Source organism: Excalfactoria chinensis, chromosome 8 (assembly GCF_039878825.1).
Source record: "Excalfactoria chinensis isolate bCotChi1 chromosome 8, bCotChi1.hap2, whole genome shotgun sequence".
NCBI classification, from domain to species: Eukaryota; Metazoa; Chordata; class Aves; order Galliformes; family Phasianidae; genus Excalfactoria; species Excalfactoria chinensis.
In genome coordinates, this window is record NC_092832.1 from 17685912 (window position 1) to 17708003 (window position 22092).

Below are 22092 nucleotides of genomic sequence, written 5' to 3' on the forward strand. Positions count from 1 at the left end.
GCTGGCAGATTTTCAGATCTTCAGTAATACAATGAATTGGTGCAAGTAAAAAATCAAGTTACTATTCAGTAGCAGTTCTTGTCCTTACTGAGGTGGAGAATATTAGAAGAATAAAGCAGTTACATACTTACAAAATAACCTCTGCTGATTTCTTTATAGAGAAATATTTTCCAGCATTGATAAAGTATAAATTTCGGTGTTGAAGAATAGTAGAAGTTAACGGCTATTTTATTATTATTATTATTTTAGTTTTTTTAAAGGCATACATGCCGTGTGTATTAGATTGGAATGTGTTTTGATTCATGCTTAGTCTGCTCCACGGTACTGTAATATGGCACACAGTGATATATTTTCCTTAAACTATGTAATAATGCAAAATTTAAGCATGGATTTATTTTTCTCATGGAGCAGGTTCTGTCCTTTGCTAGATAAGATACATATTCTCAGTAAGTACAAAAACATTGGCTTTAAGTAAAAATCTCATTAAATGTAGATCTTGAATGCTGCAGCTAGTTCATCTACAAAGCAGAAAAATAAGAGAAATCAATTAGAAAGTCATAATTGGAGTTTCTGATCAATTGCAGAGTGGTAGTGCAGATAATTGCTTTACTAAATCATGCTGTGGTACTGTAATGGGCGCGAGATCTATTAATTAAGTCCTGATCACGTTTTACACCAGTATGAGGTAGTTGGGATTTTGATTTTTTTTAAATTGTTACTGCTAGCATTATTATTTTTCATAATGTACATACTCTGTACTCATCAGTGAAAAAGTAGTAAATGATAGAAATTATTGCAAGATCAAAGCAAGGTTTAGTAAGGGTATTTTCAAAATCATAGAACATATTTTATAATTACATAAACTATCCAATAATCACTAAGTAATGGAGCTCTTAATTTGCAGGAGGTAATGCCTTGGGCCTGTGCTGCATCTGCTTTTTTTCTCACTAGTAATAGGTTTATTCTGGGAAATATTAAATCTCAAATACATTTGTCAAATTCACTTTTCTGTCTTGGAATACATTTATCTTGCTGTGCTGTACTGTCCTACTGAACAGCGCTATCAACCACAGAGCACTCCTCATTTAAATAATGCATCCTTTGCTCCTTGAATTCTCTTCCATTTGCCTGGTTCTTCTTTTTCTCTATTTTTTGTTCTACACTTCCCAGGGTCCTCTCTTGTCTCTTCCTTTCCTGGAAGAGAGCACAAGCTCAGTGGTGCAGAGTAGTATGTCTGCATTTATTTGCCTTTCCCGACAGTAATTGTGATCTCTCCCACTTCCCAACTGCCAGATGAAGAACATTCAGGAACTCATTTATACTTTAAACTTCTTTGATCACCATGGTTCAGAAATCAAAGAGAAAATAATGCATAAATTAAAAACAAAATGCCCACCAACTTAACATTTTAATACAGAACAGTGGTAGGAATTCATTTTCCTACCCGGTCATAAAAAACTATTTAAATTGCTGCAGGATCCTCATAGCAAATCAGGTCCTGTATTAATTTATAAACTTGGTGCATCCGCTATTGTGGTTGTGTTTTGGCTATACATGAGTAACACTTCCAACAAAAGCAGAAGTATATATGATGACATTTAAGAGTTTTGTTAAGCCGAGCACAGCTGTTTTTGTCCATAGTTTTATTTTCATAGTGGATGTTAATAAAAAGTATGTTTAACTTTATTCTCTCATCCTTTTCTTTCCTCCTTTATCCAAAAATATACATTTTGTTCCTACAGGAAGAACATGAATCTAAATGGGGGTTTTCTTTGTCATACTTTAGTGGAAACCTGCATTGGTTGACACTGAATGAGTTGAATGAGTTCAGTAATAAGTACTGTCAGCTTTCTCTGCTTTTATTATTTTTTTTAATGAGGTTGTGTTTCTGTTCAGCTGGGTGAGTCTTGTGGTAACATGGGATGCTCACATTCTGTCTCTGTAAGAAAGCCCCTTGGCTGCTTTCACACTATCTTTAAGAGAAGAATATCCAAGGGGAGACAATGAAGAAATCAAAGTGGCATTTTCTCTCACTGAAGGAATTGGAACTGTTTTCATTAGAGATGAGAAGGAAGGAGCAGTAGTTGGGTGTGTGCTGTTATATTCCTTTGTGTGCCTCTTGTGAGAAAGACAGATCTTCTGAAGTTTCTGCACGCCACTCCAAGCCTTGAAAACAGAGGAATGACAGAGACCTACAGCATCTTTCCCATTCTCGTGACTGTCCCACAGGCAAATACTTACATGTTAAAGGAAGATCAGCAGGCTGTATTTATATGTTAACCTGGGGAGAGCAAATGGTTGATATTTTAAGCTTTCATATTGACAAGACTGCAATAAGTTACACATTCGTTCAGAGGTGCAGAGATATGAATGCTACGAAAAAGTTTGAAAACTAGCTGGAAATGCAGTTGTTTACTAAGGATGGTTTGGTGTGGCTAATACTAAGTACTGTTGAGTGTGGTGGACAGCTCTTGACAAGAACAAAGCCTGCAGAAATACATGGGTGTGGATGTTCTGTTTCTGAGCCAAAGATAAAGTCTTCTGAAAGAAAGGTGCATCACAGGTTCAGAACCAACAAAATATTGTTCAAATGCTTAAAATAGGAGGGCAGGAACTCAGAAGCATGTAACTGTTTCCTTGGGCTGCCTTTGAAGTAAGGTTGGAATGATGTTGCTTTAGCATCCAGGTAAAATGTTGCAGTAGGGATTTTTGGTTTAGTGATGATGTTGTGTTTTGTTGTGTATTTGTTGTTGTTTGCTTGTTTTTTAAGTCTCCCTTTAAAAAGAAATATTTCTGTTGTACTTCTTGACTTTATATTGCTTTAATTGAGTGCTTGTTACAGCTTCATCCTGGCATTCAAAAATAGCATTTTTATTGTTACCAGCAGGGTAAACATGGAGAACTGGCTTTGTGTGTGTAGGCACTGTTGTTTCTTACATAAAATGGAGATATGGGTTAATTATGTAGTTATAAAGACTTTTAAGTGCCCTGAAATAGGAATATTATTTGTGGATATAGAAAGTATAATAAATTACTGTACATATAAAGAGATCAAGTTGTAGAAGAAGAAAATATTCATTATGGATTGCAAAGTTGGCTGTAAGTCAGTTACCATAGTCATAGCATCTTAGCACTAGTAAGGAAAAATCTACTATGTTCTGCTTTCTTCAGGTAAAGGTGCTTTTGTCCTGACAGGAGTTGATATATGCCTGCATTGATGATGTGCTTTTTTGTTTCTGAAGGGCTGACAGAAAAGGGCCGCTCTTCATCAGTCTCTTGGCAGAGGTTTTCAGACGAAGCTTAAAAGCTGGGGGCTTTGTCTGCTGTTTCTGAACTAAAGTTCAAACAACAGCAACAACAAAACCAGAATTTTTTATTATTTTTTTTAAGAGAAGATTCTGTTCGATCTGACTATAAATTTTCTCCAGGAAGCTGCCTTGGGCTAAATTGGAGATTCTAAGTATATTTTCAAGAACTTAAACTAACACTAGAGTACACTTGCTTTTTCTGCATTAGTCTTCACTCCTCTAATGCAACCTGGTTAATATACCAATCCTTTCTTAGTTTAGCTTCTGATAAGGATTGTTTTCTGAACTGCTGATGCTGCCACAATCCAAAGTGATCAACTGAGTAGAGCATGTTAATATGTATTTTTCTAGGGTGCCAGTAGATGGCACTAAAACAAAGACTTACTCAAAGCCTCCCAATGAATGATAGATTACTGGTAGTTCTTGAAAATACAAGTTTCAATGTTTGTAAAAATAGTTTGACAGTGATAAATATATTTAAACAGTCAGGAGGTAACTTTGGGATAACATCTGAAGTGTTTAAAATCCACAATTGATTGTACTAGAAAGAAGTGGTAAGCAATAAGTGTTCACCTCTATGACTGCAAGGTAGCCTGTCTGAATGCTGTGAAATTGGGGTGGTCAAAGTTACATCTGTTTATAAAGATAAGCAAATGTGAGAATATTTATTGTATCATTGTAGGGTGTTATGTAGTCATCAAATGCTGAAGAAAATAAAGTAGTTAATGCTGGGAAACAGGGACTAAAACTTGGAACTGAAGTGATTTCATTCTGTAAGTTCCATTTATTTTCATGAAGGGAAAATGGATGTAATGCATCTGTCTCCACCTTAAAGATGAGAAAATGCCTTCCAATTATGTTTCAGTATTTCATGATGAAAACTCAGCAGATAGTGCACTGTAGCATATTGAGTTAGTGTGTAAATTTACTTTGGATAAAGATACTTGAAATAGAACTCACGCTTTATGGATGAGGCAGTACCCAGCTCACAGTTTTCTCAAGAGTTCCTAAATGTTTGTGGATTCAGACTTTGTAGGGGATTTGTTTTCAGAGAAGGCTTGCCACTCTTTGTTGTCTCCTCCTTACATTGTCTAGCAGGACAAAACCGATGTTCCACATACCTTTATATTTTCTGGGCTTTATAGATTTTGGAGGATGGTGGCTTACAGTTTCAGGAAGCAGTTTGAGTCGTAATTGTTGTGTTTCTTTACAAAACAAAAACAAAAACAGCCCTGCAAGATGTATGATAAAATTGTTAGCGACCTTTTTGTTGTTGTTCGGAAGTGTCATGGAAATTATGAGCACACATTGTGTTTTTTGGTAACGCGGTAAAAATGTGTCAGAACGGACAGGCTTCAAGAAAATGCTGACTGTGTTATTTCAAGCAGTATTTTTGCAGAGAAATGCTTGGCTCTGTTGTGGTTGTGTGGGGTCACAGAACTAAAAGCCTGCACAAACATATGAAAACAGTTGTGATTTGAAATGTAAAGGACTTGTGCACTGCTACAAAGTTGGTTAAAAACTTGTGTTGGAATTTCAAAGGATGGTTCAGTACTTAGCAAATATAATGTATCCGTATGTGGAAAATGTTAATTATTTTCAGTGTTTTCCTTGGAAAATAAGACCCCAAGGTGCACATTTCCCCTCATTTAAACAGTTCTGATATTCATGTAAGAAACCCACACTCCTATTTCAGTGCTTCAGAAAATAACCAATCATTAAAAAACAACTGTAAAAGATTGAGTAGTTTGAAGTAGATACATTTCTTTAGCAGAAGTATAAAAAAAGTACTGGGAACTGTGTTTACTCAAAATCCCCTTTTCTCCTGAAGTATTTTATAGTAGTGTTGTGTTGTGGCAGATCAGCATCATGTGAAATGCTTTTGATTGATCCTGACATTGTTGTAGCATTTTTTGTATTTCCATGTAGACCAGAGGGATCATGTGTGAGCCTTTGAACTTTTCATCAGTGATAACTGAAGTCACCTGAATGCTGTAATAAGAAGCGGTAGTTGGGTTTTTGTTTTGTTTGTTACTTCTCAATTTCTTCTTCCATTCAGACTTAGTTATTGAAGGCTACCTCATTAAGATCATTTCTTCTGTGCCACATGAATCCTCATTAAAACCAGCACAAATATATTTGATTGCCTTTTGCCTTGTATGTATATGTAACTGTGTTGAATATAATGATTACTTTCCTTCCATTCCATCTGGAAAGCAATCAAATACAATTTGAATAAATAAGGTAATTAAATATCTGCCTTTCCTTTCTTGAGCCATTCTAGCAACATTTTAAGTGCAAGTTTTTGTGAGTCTCCACTGCTATGACTGGAGTTAACTCCAAAGGGTTGAGCAGAAGTTGCATTACTTGGTGGAAGAGAAAAGGCTTTTTGTTATCCTTCATCTCCCTGAGTATTTATATTAGCCTGCTTTTGTTTCACCTCTCTGGAGCATACAGGGCAGTCTTCTACATGAGTGAAGCATACAGGGAAGTCTTCTACTGTCGGTGCACCTGAGCGTGGACTGAGGTTGCCCAGCACAAAGATAAGCAGTAATCAGAAGTTATTGGTAAAAACTTCAGTGGAGGTTTTGTGATTATCCCTGCCCATAACAGCTTGAACTGCAGTATTGTCTCAGGCTAATCTTGATGTATACCATCACAAAATTTATTTCTGAAATCATTTTGTGTGTTCAAGAATAACCTCACTAGCTACTAAATTGAGCATTTCAAGTGTCGATTAAATGTAACCTGAATGCGTGAGGACTAACTTAAATACGAAATCCATAAAAGATTTGTGTCATGCTGTTTTTAAATAAACTCAGCACTTTAGTTTCAAGCTGAAAAACTTATGGCTGTAGTTTGTGTTTTCAGCTATTACACTGAAGTGGAAAGAAAATTACCTTCTCTGGGGTGATGCAGTGTCTAGGCAGTAACTGAAACTCCTGATGGTATGAAGCCTGTATTTTGCCTCAAAGCTGTTTACTTTCCTCCACTTAAAGCCTTACCCAACTACCAATGTGGTGGATTGGAAATCTTGCATTAGCTCTGTAACCTCTGGATCCTTTTTATAGCATGTGTGGAAATGATTGCTTTTAGTTTCTTTTTACTTTAGCAATGAGGGAACAGAAGAAAATTTTACTGAGATAGTTGAGTAGTAAATAAATCTTACCTGATTTTACTATGCAGTAGGTTGTGTCTTGCATTGAACTAAAATACAATTGTAATACTAAATGTCAGAAAGCATTTTCCTGAAAGTGTTGGTTTGTAGTAATTTGTAACAACAGGGGCCACAGGTAGTTGCGTGGATTGTGATATGAAGTGGACAACCATACCTATAAAGCTAAGAAAAGCAATTGCTCATTTATTGTAAGGCTGTGTTATTGTATGGTGTGATTTCCTAGTCCCAAGTTAGCTTTACAGGAGGCAGTCTGGGCAGCCTCTGTTAACCAGGTGCAGATATGAAAGTCATACAAGTGACTCTTTAGCATATCTGTTAGATAGAAAATCAGATTTGCATGAGGGTCAAGCATGGTGTATTTGAGGGAACACTGACATTTCAATTAACTTCTGTATTCTTAGAGAAATCTCTCCTGTGTGTATTTGTTTTGTAAATTGATTTCTGCGGTCTATTGTCACGTTTGCAAATGGTTGTTCTGTTCTCTTAAATGAAGTTACTCTGAAACGTGTAGCTGCAGAGTTTTTAAGAGTCAGTTTTCACATCCTGTAGGTGGTTGAGTGCAGTGTTGAATTTTTGCAGTAGAATCATTTGTAGTTTATTTTGGAGTGAGTGAAATTGCATCATTCTGTTTGTTGTTTTTATTGTTTTTTCCTTCTAAGCGAAGGATACAGAGCATAACTGTTGAGAATATGAGAAGCGTGTCCCTGCTAGCATTGTTTTACCTAGTATAGGATTTAGGTTTAAAAATCTCAATGTATTAGTAGTAATAGTAGTATTGTGGTTTGTTGTTATTTTTATTTTTTTTTTACTGGTTTATATAAATTCATCTAATTAAAATAATTTTGATACAGTTATTTATATAATTCAGTAAAAATGCCTGTCATCTGTTTCATATAAGCTAGTGTTTAGACTTGGGGGTTCACTCTTAAAGACAAATTTAGTGAGATGTTTTCCTTTGTCTCTGTAGTTATCAGAGACTGTTACAGACGATTGCTGTACTCGAGGCTCAACGTACTCAAGCAGTTCAAGACCTTGAAAGTTTAGGCAGACACCAGAGAGAAGCACTGAAAGATCCTATTGGATTTGTGGAAAGACTCCAGAAGAAGGTATTTCAATGGGCATTTCTTAAGTCTTGCTCAGATTTTTATTTTTTTTATAACTAGTGATTCATCATCTGTAGAAATTGAAATTCTTTGTATACTTGCATAAGCATTAGGAGTTTAAAGCCCTTTCTCTGCTGAGAAAAAAATGGCCCGTTATTTGCTTATTAAATCTGTGGGAGAGAGCACTTCAGATATTTAATTAGATATATTTTCTTTCATTTTTTTCTTGTGTAGAAATGTAATTTTAAAATTTCCAATTGTAATATGAGTATTTTAAGACAATCTGGAATCTACAAGACATAACACTTCAGATCAAGAATTTAGGACTTTTCTTATTGTAGAAATTCAGTCTTGTACTATGAGTGAGTTTCGTAGGGTAATTTTTAAAGAGCAGGAAATATAGTTCATAAAACCAAAATGAATACTAGAAAACATGTCTAGAAGAGTGCTGGATCACATAACTGAAATGTTGTCTGAAAGAAGAGAATGAATTTTGATAAGGATAGTCTTTACAAATGAAAAAAACCAACAAGCAAAAACACTGACAGAGTTGTTAGAAAAGGTTTAAAGGTTGAATATTTTTTCACTCCTACATCTGCCAGTGACAAACATGCCTCACCTTCTAGTCTGGCAGCACCATTCTGTATTTCAGTGGAAAATGAAATAGATGCTTTATTATGCCCTTACCCTAAGTTTGTACAGATAGATTTAGAGAGGTCTGCTCTAAGGCCATTGGTTTCAGTGGTTGTTATCCATTACATTTAGAGATGAGTTTATAGCATGCAAGACTTAGTAGGTTGCATTTGATAATGGTTGTATCATGTAGGAAATAGTAATGCTAGCTGAAAGTATCTGGTGCATATGAGTGTCTGAACCCAAGGAACAATAGATACTCTTAAGCCTTACCTTCAAATAAATTGGTGTCACTTGCAACTGTTCTATATAGAAGACAGCAAAATCAGTGTAGGACATATGTTGAATTCCTTGATGGGATGTGTTTAGGTTTATCAGATGATAAAACTTGAAGTCGTGTGGTTTCTTGTGTTTTCTTAATCTTCAGGAAGGTACAGATCCTAGGCTAACAGTACGTCTGAGCAAAAGTCAGATAGACAGCAATGAGAAATTGAAGTCAGGAACATCGTACTTCAACTGTGAAGCAGACCTTTTCAAGTCTTATGCTTAATAAGCCATCATTGTCCGTGCCGCTGCATATTTTATATGCACTGTTGTGTATTACTCTTGAAAGATACCTTCTCCTTAAAAAACTGTGTGCTGCATGGCACTTCAGAAATACTGGTTTTCAATTTTGCTGTTAGCTAAAAGGCAGCATCAGGTTTTTGTGACTTTTTAGGATTTGTAGCTATTTGTTTGGATATGCAACAAGTACATTAAATATTGCTTTTCAATGTTTACTTTCTTTCTTCAGGTTGATATGGGTCTTCCATATCCTCAGAGAGTTGTTCAACTCCCTGAGATCGCCTGGGACCAATACACCACTAGCCTTGGAAACTTTGAGAGAGAATTCAAAAACCGAAAACGTAACAGTAGAAGAGCAAAGCTGATTTTTGACAAAGGTAAAAGGAGAAAAAACTTACGTTACAAAAAGCAAGAGATGAGTAAGGAGATTTAATAACCTTTCCTCTGCTCTGTCCAGTAGGTATACCTGCAAGACCAAAAAGTCCTTTGGATCCCAAGAAGGATGGAGAGTCAGTTTCATACTCTGTCTTGCCTTTAAGTGATGGTCCAGAAGGTTCTACAAGCAGTCGTCCACAGGTAGTTATCGCAAAAGGAAACTTTTATAAAATAGTAACTTTTTGAACTACTGTGAGCATGTGGATATTTTAAACTTATACCTAAAATGCTTCAGTTGGTCATGAAATTCATGCATGTATTGAAATCTGTTAACTTTCTTTTCTATCCTAGCCATATGTTTTTTAAACACCTTTTCCATTTTATGTACTTTGTTTGAACAGATGATAAGAGGGCGACTCTGCGATGAGACCAAACCTGAAACTTTTAACCAACTATGGACTGTAGAGGAACAGGTAATGGGAAACCTTTCTATTTATTTTATAGCAGTGGTAACATACATGACAATAATAAAAACAAACTGTGTAATAATATTTAATTAATTAGAAGTTAAAGTCACATATATGTAGATACTTGTACTTTGACAACTCATGCCTATATTAAAACCGTTTTATTTGTATTTTTGAACTCTTGATTTTTGTTTGATTTAGAAAAAACTTGAGCAGTTGCTTCTGAAGTATCCACCAGAGGAAGTAGAGTCCCGAAGGTGGCAGAAGATAGCTGATGAACTGGGAAATAGAACAGCTAAGCAGGTAACAAGTAAAACATTTTGAGAAGTAATCCCTCTCATTGATGATATTTTTTTTTCTGCTTTTTAGAAAGCATGATAAGAATTTGTATCTGGATTTATTCTCACCTTTTGGATCATTTCTCATCTTAATAATTGGCAGACATTTTAATACTTGTAGATCAAATAATTGGTTCTATATTGATGTCCACATCCACAAAGGAAGCCAAAAGTGGAGACGCTGAATGTTTCTGTATCTGACTTTTACAAGCTTTTTCAGTAAAACAGCGTAATTTCTCCTGTTTGACCAGGAAAAAAAACGCTCATGTCTTGTTTTTACAGTATTTTATTTCTTCTATTTAGCTAGTGTACTTTCACATAAAGGAATATTTAGTATTTCAGTATAAAAAATTACTTTATTTCTAGCGATATCTGTATTTCTATATATGCTTTTTCCAAAGTGGAAAATTAAAATGTATGAAGCTTATTTCATAAATAAAATGCGGAAGTAGTTTCTGTATGGTACCAATGTATATTATATGTGTTACTGTTCACTGTTAAGACAGAAAAACTTTTAACTTCAGCAGGTAAGAAGGTGCTCAAGTTTTTTGTCACTATTTTTGATAGATTTCCTGTGTATTTTTTGAACAAGATTATTTTTTTACTATGTCAGACTTCAGAGCATCTGGAAATATGACAAATGTAGCATTACAGGATACATAACTGATAGAATAGTTGTTGCAGTGTTGGAAGGGATAGGTTAGAGTCTTTATATTGTGAGCCAGTGTAATGATACTGGCAAAAATTTAATGTGAAAGCCTGTCATATTTCATTTGACATTCAATTGTTGCATGTTGGGGTTTTTTTTAGGTCGCCAGTAGAGTGCAAAAATATTTTATTAAACTGACTAAAGCTGGTATTCCGGTTCCAGGAAGAACTCCAAATTTATATTTATACTCAAAAAAGGTGAGACAATATTATAGCAGAAATTCCATTTTTTACATTTGCATATAATATTTCAATGGATTTGGTTAATCTTGATTACAACTTTCTTACGTTCTAGCTCCACCAGTGTATTTCTTAATCTATTATTTTGACATAAGCAATGTAGAGTGAATTGGTTGTTATTCTAATTTCACATCAACACCTGTTAATTGAATAATCTTGGGGAGATGAAGTGTCAGAAAAGAGAACACAGCATTTAGGTTGCAGACAGAGCTAATGGGGCTGAAAGATTGGTCTTGGGTGTATTTTTTCCTCATTTGTACTGAAATTGGTCTAGAGAAGGATAGTGAGAGCTGTACAGGAAGAAAATAAGGAGACAAATACTTGAAAAAATGTAACAAAAAGCATATGTGGGGGATTTGATTTCTCAGTCTACTAACAGCTGTCTACTTACAGTACAAATTGTATTAGACTGTAGTTATTCCCAGTAGAAAATAAGATATTGTGGCAGAAAGGAAGTGCAAGGGGTATTGAAAGCCTGGATTGTGCTTAGGCTGTGCTCGTGTTTATTCTGATTCTAACTATATACATAGACTATTAATGGCAGTATCTGCTTTACTGCCAGTAGTAGATGTGTAAGTATTGGATGCTGATTCTTAAAGTACACCTTTCTGAGGAACTAAAAAACATTGTTATATTTAATGTAAATACTGGTGTCAAAAGAGATCTTTCACACAAGGAGGTACTTCTGTTTCTCCATGGGGATCACCTAGTCTGCTGTTTTGAAATGGTTACTGGGGAGGTGAGAGTCCTATTTCATTCTTGAACATCTTGTTGAACATACTTATATGACGTAATGTCTCTTCAGATAAATGATACAGGAAGTTATGCAGGATACTCCAGGTTATTGTTTAACCATTGCCAGCCACTAGTGAAAATGATACAGAACCAGCGATTTAGCACTCCAGTATTCAGTTCATCAGTTACGACTTGTTATTTTTAATGTAATGCTTGTACTCTGCCATTAGTTCACCTTCTTTTAAGCTTAATCCTGAAGTTACACTTCCCAAAGGAATAACGAATTCTTTTTTAACTGTCTGTCCATAGGTAGTATTGTAATCAGAATGATGTTAAAAAAAAAGAATTCAAATCTTTGGTTAAATTCCTAGGCCATAACCATGTGTGTGATAGTGCAAGTGTGTAGGTGTAGACACACATTTTTCTTTCTTACGTTTCAGATCTAGTATTAGTTGTGTATTGCAAAAAATTTGTTCTCATACAGAGCAGTGCTGCAGTGGCACAGCTGCCCAGAGAGGTGGTGGGTTCACCATCCCTGGAGGTGCTCCAGATCCATGGGGATGTGGCACAGAGGGACACAGTTTAATGGACAGTATTGGTGGTAGATGATGCTTTGATGTGATTGTTTTAGAGGTCTTTTCCATCCTTAATGATTCTGTGATTCTATGTATACAGGTCTGTTTTCTTTATATTAGTAGAATGTTTAAATCACTGTGTCAGCTCAAACTGAAATACAGCCTTTTACAAATGGGATTGTTCTGGTGCATATCTTAGAGGAAACCAGAAAGGAAGCAAAACATAGTAAGTCAGTGATCTTAAAGCAGGTGGAAAACATCAGCACAAGTGATTCAACAACAGTCTTAAGATGTTCGTTTTTATTCTGTGCATTGTAATCCTCCTGCATAAATTAGGTACCAGTTTCCAGCCATTATTACTTCATATCTTTCCTTACAAGTAAATGGGGCCAGACTCAGTTCCTTTGGCATTTATTTTTGCACAGCTATGTTTCATCCAGTATAGTTTTTTTGCCTTTTTAAACTATACACAGTATTAAAGTAATGTTACATGTTGAATCCCTCTTCAAATAGTTTTGTTACAGTGGTATGGATTTGCAACTGGTTTTAGGAACCTCTGGGATACAGATTCTTGTTAAACGAGAAAGTAATATTTATGTTATTTATTATGCTTTATCTATATGACGGAATCTTAGAGAGCAAGACAGTCCTCTCTTCTATAATAACAAAAAACAACAACATAAAGCTTTTCATGCTTAGAGTTTTTGATTCAGTCTGTTTAACTTATGGAATATATTCAAGATTCCTAAAAGGTAGTCTGGAAAGGAGCTAAGTAAAAAGTTGAGTCAGATTCATTCACCGAATATTCTTCTGTTTGGTATTAAATATTCCTCCATGGGGAATATGTAATAAGGGCTAAGTGCTTTTAAGTAATCTACTTTCAAATTGCTGTACATTCTACACCTTCAGACAGCATTACAGTTGAAAGGTTTCAGATGCACACTAATGGAGTAATTTATCTCTTCTGACATTTCTTGGGTTCCTTTTCCAGTCAGTGCCGATGAAAAAGAACCTTCAGAGAGCATTTATTCCTAACTTGTAGAAGTGTCTTTTGTAGTGCAACGAACTGCTTTTAGCAATAGCTTTTTCTCTCCCTAGACTAGAAAAGAAATTTGAACAAAATTAGTCTAGACTTATATTAATTCGGTTCTTGGAAAATTTCTAAGAATTTGATGATGTGTCAAGCATGGGGATGCATGCAAAAGCATTTTGTTGTTTAGTCCCACACTGGTGATGTCCATTGAGATTTGGAAGTCATTAATATCTTTGCAATTTGGTTCTCAGTCTTTAAATCATGGCAGTTTCCTGTTTTCCTATTATCTCATTTGTTTAGGTGGCTGAGTTTTTATGATGAGAGCATTTTCTTGATAGGTTTTTACCAGAGCAGCATTCCACTGTTTGTCTCTTTCACTTCCTGTTGGGAAAAAAAACCCCACAGTATGAGGCTATACAAAGCTCTGATACAGAGATATAAGTAAATCTAATGGGAAAGATGATGCACTGTTGTTCAGTGCAGGAAGGACTTTTTGTCAGGGTTGTATTTGATAAGGATTGCTTAAATGATAACCAAGTAATGTCTTGTAAAATGTATCGTTTCTCCACTGTAGTCATCAAGTAGACGGCAGCACCCTTTAAATAAACATCTTTTCAAACCTTCAACTTTTATGACATCGCATGAACCTCCAGTTTATATGGATGAAGATGATGACAGATCCAGTTTTCACAGCCATATGGATATTGCAGCAGAAGAGGAAGTATCGGTATGTCATTTAAATCAGCCAGAGAATATCTTCTTTACTTTCATCTAATCTTTTCAAATGAGTAGTATGAGGATTAAGCATCTGTCATAAAATGAATATCACATAAGTATTATAGTCAGATTGATGAGCCATTTGGAATTGCAAACACGTTACTATAAGGGTCTGCAATTGCAGAAAATTCAGAAAGGGAGAAAAGGAAGTAATACAGAGTTCTGTGATGAAACAGCTTCTAAAATGTTTTAGTTATATAGTTTCAAAAAGGCATCTGACAGACAGCCTTAAAGTCACATAAACTTTATAGATGTGATTCTAGTTAAAGCTGTGTTGTATTGCATACAGTCCTGGTAAAATCTGAATTCTATTGGCATCGTTGCTTTTTGCCTTCTTCTACTGGCAGAATTAATTATGGATTTTTTTTTTTCAATCTGCTTCAAAGCATGAACTAACAGACTTGAGTCCTCAAGTGGCAGACTCCAGTAGATATCCTATCCCAGTGCGTCATTACATCATGCAATGTTCCAGTTTCCTAATTTGTCATATGCAGTAAGGCACATCTAAATTCTGGTGGTTTTACATACATCCATACAGTAGTTCTGTATCCTTCTACTGAGATGTTCGGCAAGGCTCACAGCTGGTGTGAATCACTGCAGCTTAACTGTGCTTAAACCGAAGGACATGACTTGTAGCTTTTTTTGTGTGTGTGAGCCTAGTGACATCTTGTGTGTGAAAAACCTGTTGCGTTAAAGAAGTACTCACGCCACCCTGAAAAGTTATTTTCATTGTTTTGGTAGAGATTGCTGTTTTACTTTTGTCATGGTTTTGTGCTGTCAATATTCTACATCATGACATCATGTGCGGTATGAATCATTAACTGAGGGTACCATGACAACTTTCTTGCAGTGATAATGGTGGATGTTTGCTCCCCTCTCTCTGGTTTCTTTTTTTCTTTCTTTTCCCCCTCCCCTCAGATTTGGCTTAATCTTTTCTTTCTTCACTAGTGCAGCATTTCCAGATGGATATATTTCTGGCTTGCAGTAATGTAGAAAGACACAGGTGAGCTCAGTTATCAGAAGGATCCCCATTATCAATGCAAAATAGAAGCAGTTTAGAAGGAAAAAGAGATCATGAGCTATAATCAAAGTGAATATACTGGAGTCTGCTTTAATCTTAAAAAATCATGATCATGGAATATCTTGAGTTGGAAGGGGCCCTCTGGGATCACTGAGTCCAACAAATCAGGTCTCTTAGTGACAGCTGGTTTCTCAGGGAAAAATGCAGTGCATTGGTGTGGACAAGAAGATATTTGGGGTAGCTAGAAAATTATAGGGAAAGTTTTCTCTGAGTTCTTCACAACAGAATTACCAGGTGATGTTTTCTTGTAAAAACAAAAGATTTTGTCTGGGCATTACTGGTTGACTGACATAACCATTCCTCAAACACCCTTTTAGTATGAATTAATTATTCTCAAGTGAAGACCCTCTGTTCTCAAAAGAGAGAATTTAACTTTCAGTTAACATTACTTCATGGTGTGAATAGTCTAATTATTCTGGAATACAATGTACTAATCCAGAATCAAGTGTCTACACAAGGAGTTGTTGTATTTTACTCAATATGTGATTATATTATTCCAAGCATTATTTCTTAGTAAAACTTACATTTGCATAAAAGGTCATTATTATTTTTTTTATGGGAAAAAAAATGGAGTTTATCACAACAAAATGTAATAGTTTCATTTAACCTGTTGGGTTTTTTTTTCAGAGCATTTCAGTCTAGTCCTTTAAATATTTTCAGAATTACAATTAAATATTTGATATGACCCTTAGAAAAATACTTAACACTAAGAGCATGCCATTGTCACTAAATAATGCAGGCATTTCAAGCTTCACAGATGTTTAAAAGGGAATTGAAATAATGTGTGTAGGCTACATTCAGAGGGCTATTACTTCTAATTCTTTGTTGTAACTGAATGAGCCTACCAGTATAGGCCATGCATACAGACTATGCATCTTTGCAGATATCTGACATCTACCAATCAAAGCTGCTGCAATTAAATAGCCATCTTGAAGTAGGCATCTGAATTAGACTGAGAATTTTTGTCTTCTCATAACAAACAGGTTTTCAGTCTTTGCTGAAGAAAATTGGATGAGAAAAATCAGAAATTGTTTTTTATTTAAAAAGAGAATTATGTGTTATAAGTCTTTGTCAAAGTTTTATGGGATATAAATTGGTTTTGTAATTTAGGAAAATAAAAATCCATTTTCTCAAGCTGTTAAAAGGCAGCATGAGGTTAAGGGAATTAGGAGTGGTCGCAAGACGAAATAACTTGGAAACTTCTGCTCTTATCATCATGGAATGATATTTCTCAACACTTTTTATTCTTACAGGTAAAGGTGAGAATCTAATACTGTTAAGACTGGATTTATTGATTGAGAAGTACTTATCACTAAAGCTTGGTACTGTCTTGATTTATGGGTCTTTTAAAAATATAAATGTAGGATTTAACAATATAAATATGGATCTTAAAGTTAGGCACTGCTGTCTTCTTTACCCTACTGCAAAGCTGTTCACTAGAAGAAACTTGTTTGCGTGGTAACGTTTTGGTATAATGCAAATAATAAATTATTAATTGCAGAAAATGAAATGTAAGTTAGTTGTTTGTACTTGTTTGCTGTGTTTTTAAGTATAATTTCCCATTTTCTCTTAGAACACATTGCCCACATTTCTCAGAAGATAATTATACTTAGTGATTTGTGAAATATACATCTAGTTATGTTCCTAAAGTAAATAGTATTTCTCTTTTTTAACCATGAACAGGATGAAGAAAGTATTCCAATAACATATCGTGAGTTACCTGAATACAAAGAACTGTTAGAGTTTAAAAAATTGAAGAGACAGAAACTACAGCAGATGCATGCAGAGAGTGGATTTGTGCAGCATGTGGGATTCAAGGTAAGCTGATGCTCTGCACTCTGCCGAGTGAAGAAGTTTTCAAAGATAACGTGGTTGGAATTTCCTAGAAAGGCTTTGTTTAGTACGCCAACTGCGGTTTTATAATTCTTGTTCACAGTGTCTGCTTTTCCTCATCTTTAATCAGAACAACCCAGGTGATTCACTCCTTCCAGTACCTCAGGTTTCACAGAATATGTAGAATGCTGTATGAAAATTAATAAGCATGCTAACTTTTCCTCATTTATAGAATGAAAATACAGCTCTAGAGCTAGGTTATATCACTACAGAATTCTGTTTTGGCATTGCACTCTGTCTTGCCAATGATAATATTTCTCTGATTTTTGGAGTTCTTTTTCCTTCACCTGAGGCCAAGGAAAAGACAGTGTGAGTGTGACTGTTTTGTTTCTTTGTTTTTCACTACAAAGAGAAAAGGTAGCAGCTTCGTATTCCTGTCAAGTAATGCTTGCAGAAGTTGAAACAGTTTTGTAAGACAATGTTTGTGTGAAATTAAGAAAATAAACTCACTATTAAAATAGTTTGTTGTCCCAGTGTCAGCCATGTCATGCACCATATAAAGAAAAGACATTCTCTAGATTAGCTATTCTGGTTTGCAAGGTGTTCTTGTTGTGACTGTTTGCTATGTTGGAACATTATCTTCACCTTTTTAAAAGCATTAGGCCAGCTACATTTATTTTCTGCTAACCATCTATATAAGAATGCAAAAATGTACAGTTCAAAGTTCAGTTCAAAACAACTGGAATATTGAGATAGCCTCATTAGTTGACACTGACAGACTTAATTGTGTTATCATGTTGCCAAGGCTTCCTCCTCTCTCCTCTCTCTCCCTCAGGTTACTGGTTTTCTTCCAAAAGATTCATTAAAACTTTGGTCAGGTAGAGCAGCCATCTAGGCAACAAACTAAGTCCTTTCTTCTGTGTTATGCTTCACATGAAATAATACTGAAAAGCAAATTGGCATTATATACTCTCAAGCATTAAAAGTTTGAAAGTTTCTTTGCAACTCCAATTTGATTTTATTATGCATTATAGTCTATGAAATTACATCATTATATACAGTTTTCCCTCAGGAGTGCTGCCTTGCTTAGTGTACAGGCTGGACAATAGTCACCTAATAAACATCTCAGAACACTTAGCTCTGCATGACCTTCAACTTGATTTAGAATACATTATTCAATTTCTACTTAGAATATTGAATTATTGAATCACATGTGGGCTTTTTATGGCTTTAGTTGCTTTAATATCAAAATACTTTGCAAATACTGTTTTTTTTAATAAAATGAAAGGTATGGTATTATTTCTGATTCACGGAGGGGCAGGATGCAGGAGCACAGAAGGGCTAAGGGTTTCCATTTTTTAGGCTCTGAACTTGGGACAACTGAAACTGGATTATTTATTTTTTATTATAATATAGTATTATATTGAATTCTGTGTTTTCAATGAAAAACCCTAAGTGTGCTTACAACTTCTTCCTTATTAGCCCTCACACTCTGAAAGATGTCTGTGAAGGCGTGGGATACAGCTGTGACAAAGTTTCTTAGTAAGGTGTTTGGATCCCTGAGTCGATGGTTTGTGCTCAGGGGCAAATTGCTCTACAAGTGAGTTTCACAGGTGGTGCCCAAAGCTCTCTCAGAGCTCTTCATGTCCTGAAGGAAGGAGAGTAAGCTATGTGAGCACAAGCTTGTTTCCACATTTTTCTTTCCTTTTCTGTCCTGTCCCTGCAGCACTCTTCCTGGTTTAGATTTTGAAAAGTTCTATTTCCTAAGTTGTATCACTTTTTATCAAATCTCTTTGCATTTCTGCTCCTCCTCTTCAAAGTTATGAACTTTTCATTCACTCTTCTTGCTCCAGTTCTAGTTTTTCTTCTCATGTTCCATTTACCTGCTCTTAATGTGGGTGATTCCTCTGAGGGGAAATAGTTCTTACTTTCTCATTCAGCTTAAGGTTCAGGTTTGTCTTCCTTTATCTGAACCTGTTGTCCCACTTGCTTTTCAACTACCGCTGCTGTCTTCTGTCCTGGAAAGTGTGTTAAAGTATTTCATGTGGTTGGACTTCAGCTACAGAAACATCTTTCAGCCGTATGAGGATAAGCAGTGACTACAGGCAGGACTGGGTGTCCTTTTGTTGAGCAGGAGGACAGTGTCAATGTGTGGATCATTCAGGTAGTGGGAAGCAAAGCCGAGAGAAATGTTCATCAGTCTCAGGGAGAATGACCTGTCTTCGACTATGAGGACTTCTTTATTCATGAACACATTATGGTCTGCGAGAAGAATTCAGCTGTGCATGCAAGCAGTAATCAACCTACATATGTGCCTTCATATATGGCATATTGATATATACTGTTACTGGCTGACGTGAATACAGTTGGTTTTCTTCAGTACTCTTCAATCTGCTTCACAGTGTGATAACTGCGGAATTGAACCTATTCAGGGTGTTCGGTGGCACTGCCAAGACTGTCCTCAAGAAATGTCTTTGGATTTCTGTGACTCTTGTTCTGACTGGTGAGTAGTATTCTTCTCTACTTGTTATTTGTAATTAGCATGAATATATGCATGGCTTGGTTGAAGTGCACATTGGTTATCTACTCAAGCATAGGATACATATCTGGTGTTGAGTGAAGTGAAAGAATCTTTAGCATATGTTTGTGGGAGATGCGCATCCAGGACATGCGTAAGAAATATTTTATAAAAATAACAGTGCAGTGGACAGGTTCAGTTTAGTGCTGTTATTTGGTGGGGGAAATTGTGTTTTGTGAAATAATTTTTCAGTGTCAAATTTGGTACGATGCTGTAAATGTGATCAGTGTTTCTGAAAGTTAAGAATAACAAAGTATTTAACTTTTAAACTGTTATCTTTTTCTTTCCCTTGCAGTTTGCATGAAACAGAGATTCATAAGGAGGATCATCAGTTAGAACCTATTTACAGAGCAGAGACGTTTTTAGACAGAGACTACTGCATGTCCCAGGGCACCAGTTACAATTATCTTGACCCAAACTACTTTCCAGCAAATAGATGACATGGGAAGCAGATCTGCAATCTTGGGCTTACTATACTATTTGAAAAATAACAATGGCACCATTGTTAATACTGTGCACATTTTGGAAAGACTGTCTGCTTTCCCTGAAATGTCGCTCACAGCATGACAGCTTCCTGGGTGTACTTGTCAAACTACAGCTTTGAGCTGTCATGGTCCTAGATCACTGAACAGCAGCTGAACATTCCTAGTGTGCAGAAGGTTTCACTGGGAGACTTTTCTTTCACCACATTAGTCATTTTTAGGTGGTGAGTCTAAACACAAAAGAAAAACATACAAAAGGGTGAGCCAGAAATGAGAGCACACATTGAAGATAGAGTAAATTCCAAAGGCATTGAAGAACTCGGTTATAATGAGATCCAGAGGAGATGAAGTATTTATATAAAAACAGTTTAGTAGCTTGCAGTTTTGTTGTGAACTAGTTTTCAGCACAGTAACTGACTTCTTTAGGCAAGGTTTTAACCAATGACAGTGTTTGCTTCTAGGATGTACTCTAAAAAATGCTCACTGTCTCAGCGATGGTTGGTTACAGGCCTTTATTAAATCGGAGCTGCTTAATCACATTGACTTTCAATTTTTTTTTATTTTTCTTTTTTATTTTTAAACCACGATGAACTCTATTTACCAACAGTGAAGCACTATGGGAGGCAACCGTGGCATTGCTTCCTTAACCAGCTCATGGTGTGTGAATGTTATAAAATTATCACTCAGATATATTTTTTAAATGTAATGTTATATAAGATGATCATGTGATGTGTACAAAATATGGTGAAAAGTGCCAGTGGTAGTAACTGTGTAAAGTCTCTAATACTCAACATTAACTCCTTTAAAATAAAATACACAGCCTTCTGCCTCTGTATTTGGAGTTGTTAGTGCAACTCATCAAAGAAAACTGCCTAATATAAATCATATATATGGTAATAATTTTTCCTCTTTTGTAGTCTGCACAAGATCCATGAAAGATTGTATTTTTATTACTATTTAAACAGTGATTAAATTTAGCCTGAGCAGTGAGCAAGGGTTCACATGCATTCTTTTATACTGCTGGATTTTGTTGTGCATCATTTAAAACATTTTGTATGTTTCTTCTTATCTGTGTATACAGTATGTTCTTAAATAATGTTCAATTGTCAGGAGAACTGTGAGAAATAAACTATGTGGATACAGTCTGTTTATATATAGAATGCTTGCTGTGACTTCCTTTCTGTGTAGTTTTGACTTTTTAATCAGAATTGAGAAAACATGAAAAGGACGTTTTAATATGTCGTATGAATATTCACTATGCAGACCTGCGAGATGACAGAGCCTTCCTCTGCTGTGAGTTCAGTGGGAAGCGGTGGTGTTCTGCGCCCACTGTTGTGTGTGCTTTGCCTTTTGCAGGATTAGCATTTTCGTTTCCTCCTGTCTTACTCATACTTGGTTCTTTCAGATTTCAGCAAATGAGACTTAACGTAGCTTTGGTACACTGCGTACCATCGTCTGAGGAGCTTTGTAATTACTGTGACATATTTTTTAGTTAATATATTTTTTATTGAAATGTATAGCTGGTGATTCAGAAATACTTGATTATTTTATATCTGTAGTAGACTTCCGGTTGCTTTAAAACTTGAATATTCCGAGTAATTAGCTATAAAGGAAAGAAATTTGACTTACAAATGGCAATAAGAAGGGTAATTGGCTGGCTGCACCTAAGAACTTTAATTATAGCCTGATCAGTGTTAACTTTTGCAGTGACATGTGGGTGTAATCATTTTCTGCTTCAGAGGAAAGTAAGTTTAAGCATTTAATCTATTTAGAAGGTAATAGAGTACGGTTACTAGAACACTGAGCAAGCATCCTGTGTAAACATCTCACATATCTTGTATACGTAGATAAATTTAATAAACCTTAGGAAATACAACAGAAACGTTCACAAGATGTATTTCAGTTTCCTCTCTAATTCAAACAAAGCTCTGAAAATCTCTCGTGCAGTGAGGGAATGGGAGAGACCATTTATGCTGTTTGTAAGAAGGTGGATCTGGTGAAGATGTTATGAGGGAGAGGACCTGCGATAATCAGTTCGTTTTCTGTTGATAGCCTGAAAATAATTAATTGGAAGGAAGTAGCAG

At 35.6% G+C, this 22092-nt stretch overlaps 1 protein-coding gene across 2 annotated transcripts in view; it reads left to right on the forward strand.

Annotated features, from left to right (window-relative positions):
- The window catches only part of ZZZ3 (zinc finger ZZ-type containing 3), a 52807-nt gene extending 30931 nt beyond the window's left edge, over window positions 1-21876 (forward strand). Inside the window, exons 4-13 of one of the 2 annotated variants that reach the window (XM_072343654.1) lie at window positions 7454-7592; window positions 9016-9163; window positions 9247-9362; window positions 9563-9634; window positions 9830-9931; window positions 10777-10872; window positions 13832-13984; window positions 16799-16933; window positions 19351-19451; window positions 19822-21876. In XM_072343654.1, the coding sequence (XP_072199755.1) occupies window positions 7454-7592; window positions 9016-9163; window positions 9247-9362; window positions 9563-9634; window positions 9830-9931; window positions 10777-10872; window positions 13832-13984; window positions 16799-16933; window positions 19351-19451; window positions 19822-19966 (1207 nt within the window). In that variant the 3' untranslated portion in view covers window positions 19967-21876. Of the gene's footprint in view, window positions 1-7453; window positions 7593-9015; window positions 9164-9243; window positions 9363-9562; window positions 9635-9829; window positions 9932-10776; window positions 10873-13831; window positions 13985-16798; window positions 16934-19350; window positions 19452-19821 lie in introns of both variants that reach the window. The other variant, XM_072343653.1, reaches the window with a different exon arrangement.
- The last annotated feature ends 216 nt before the right edge of the window (window positions 21877-22092 follow it).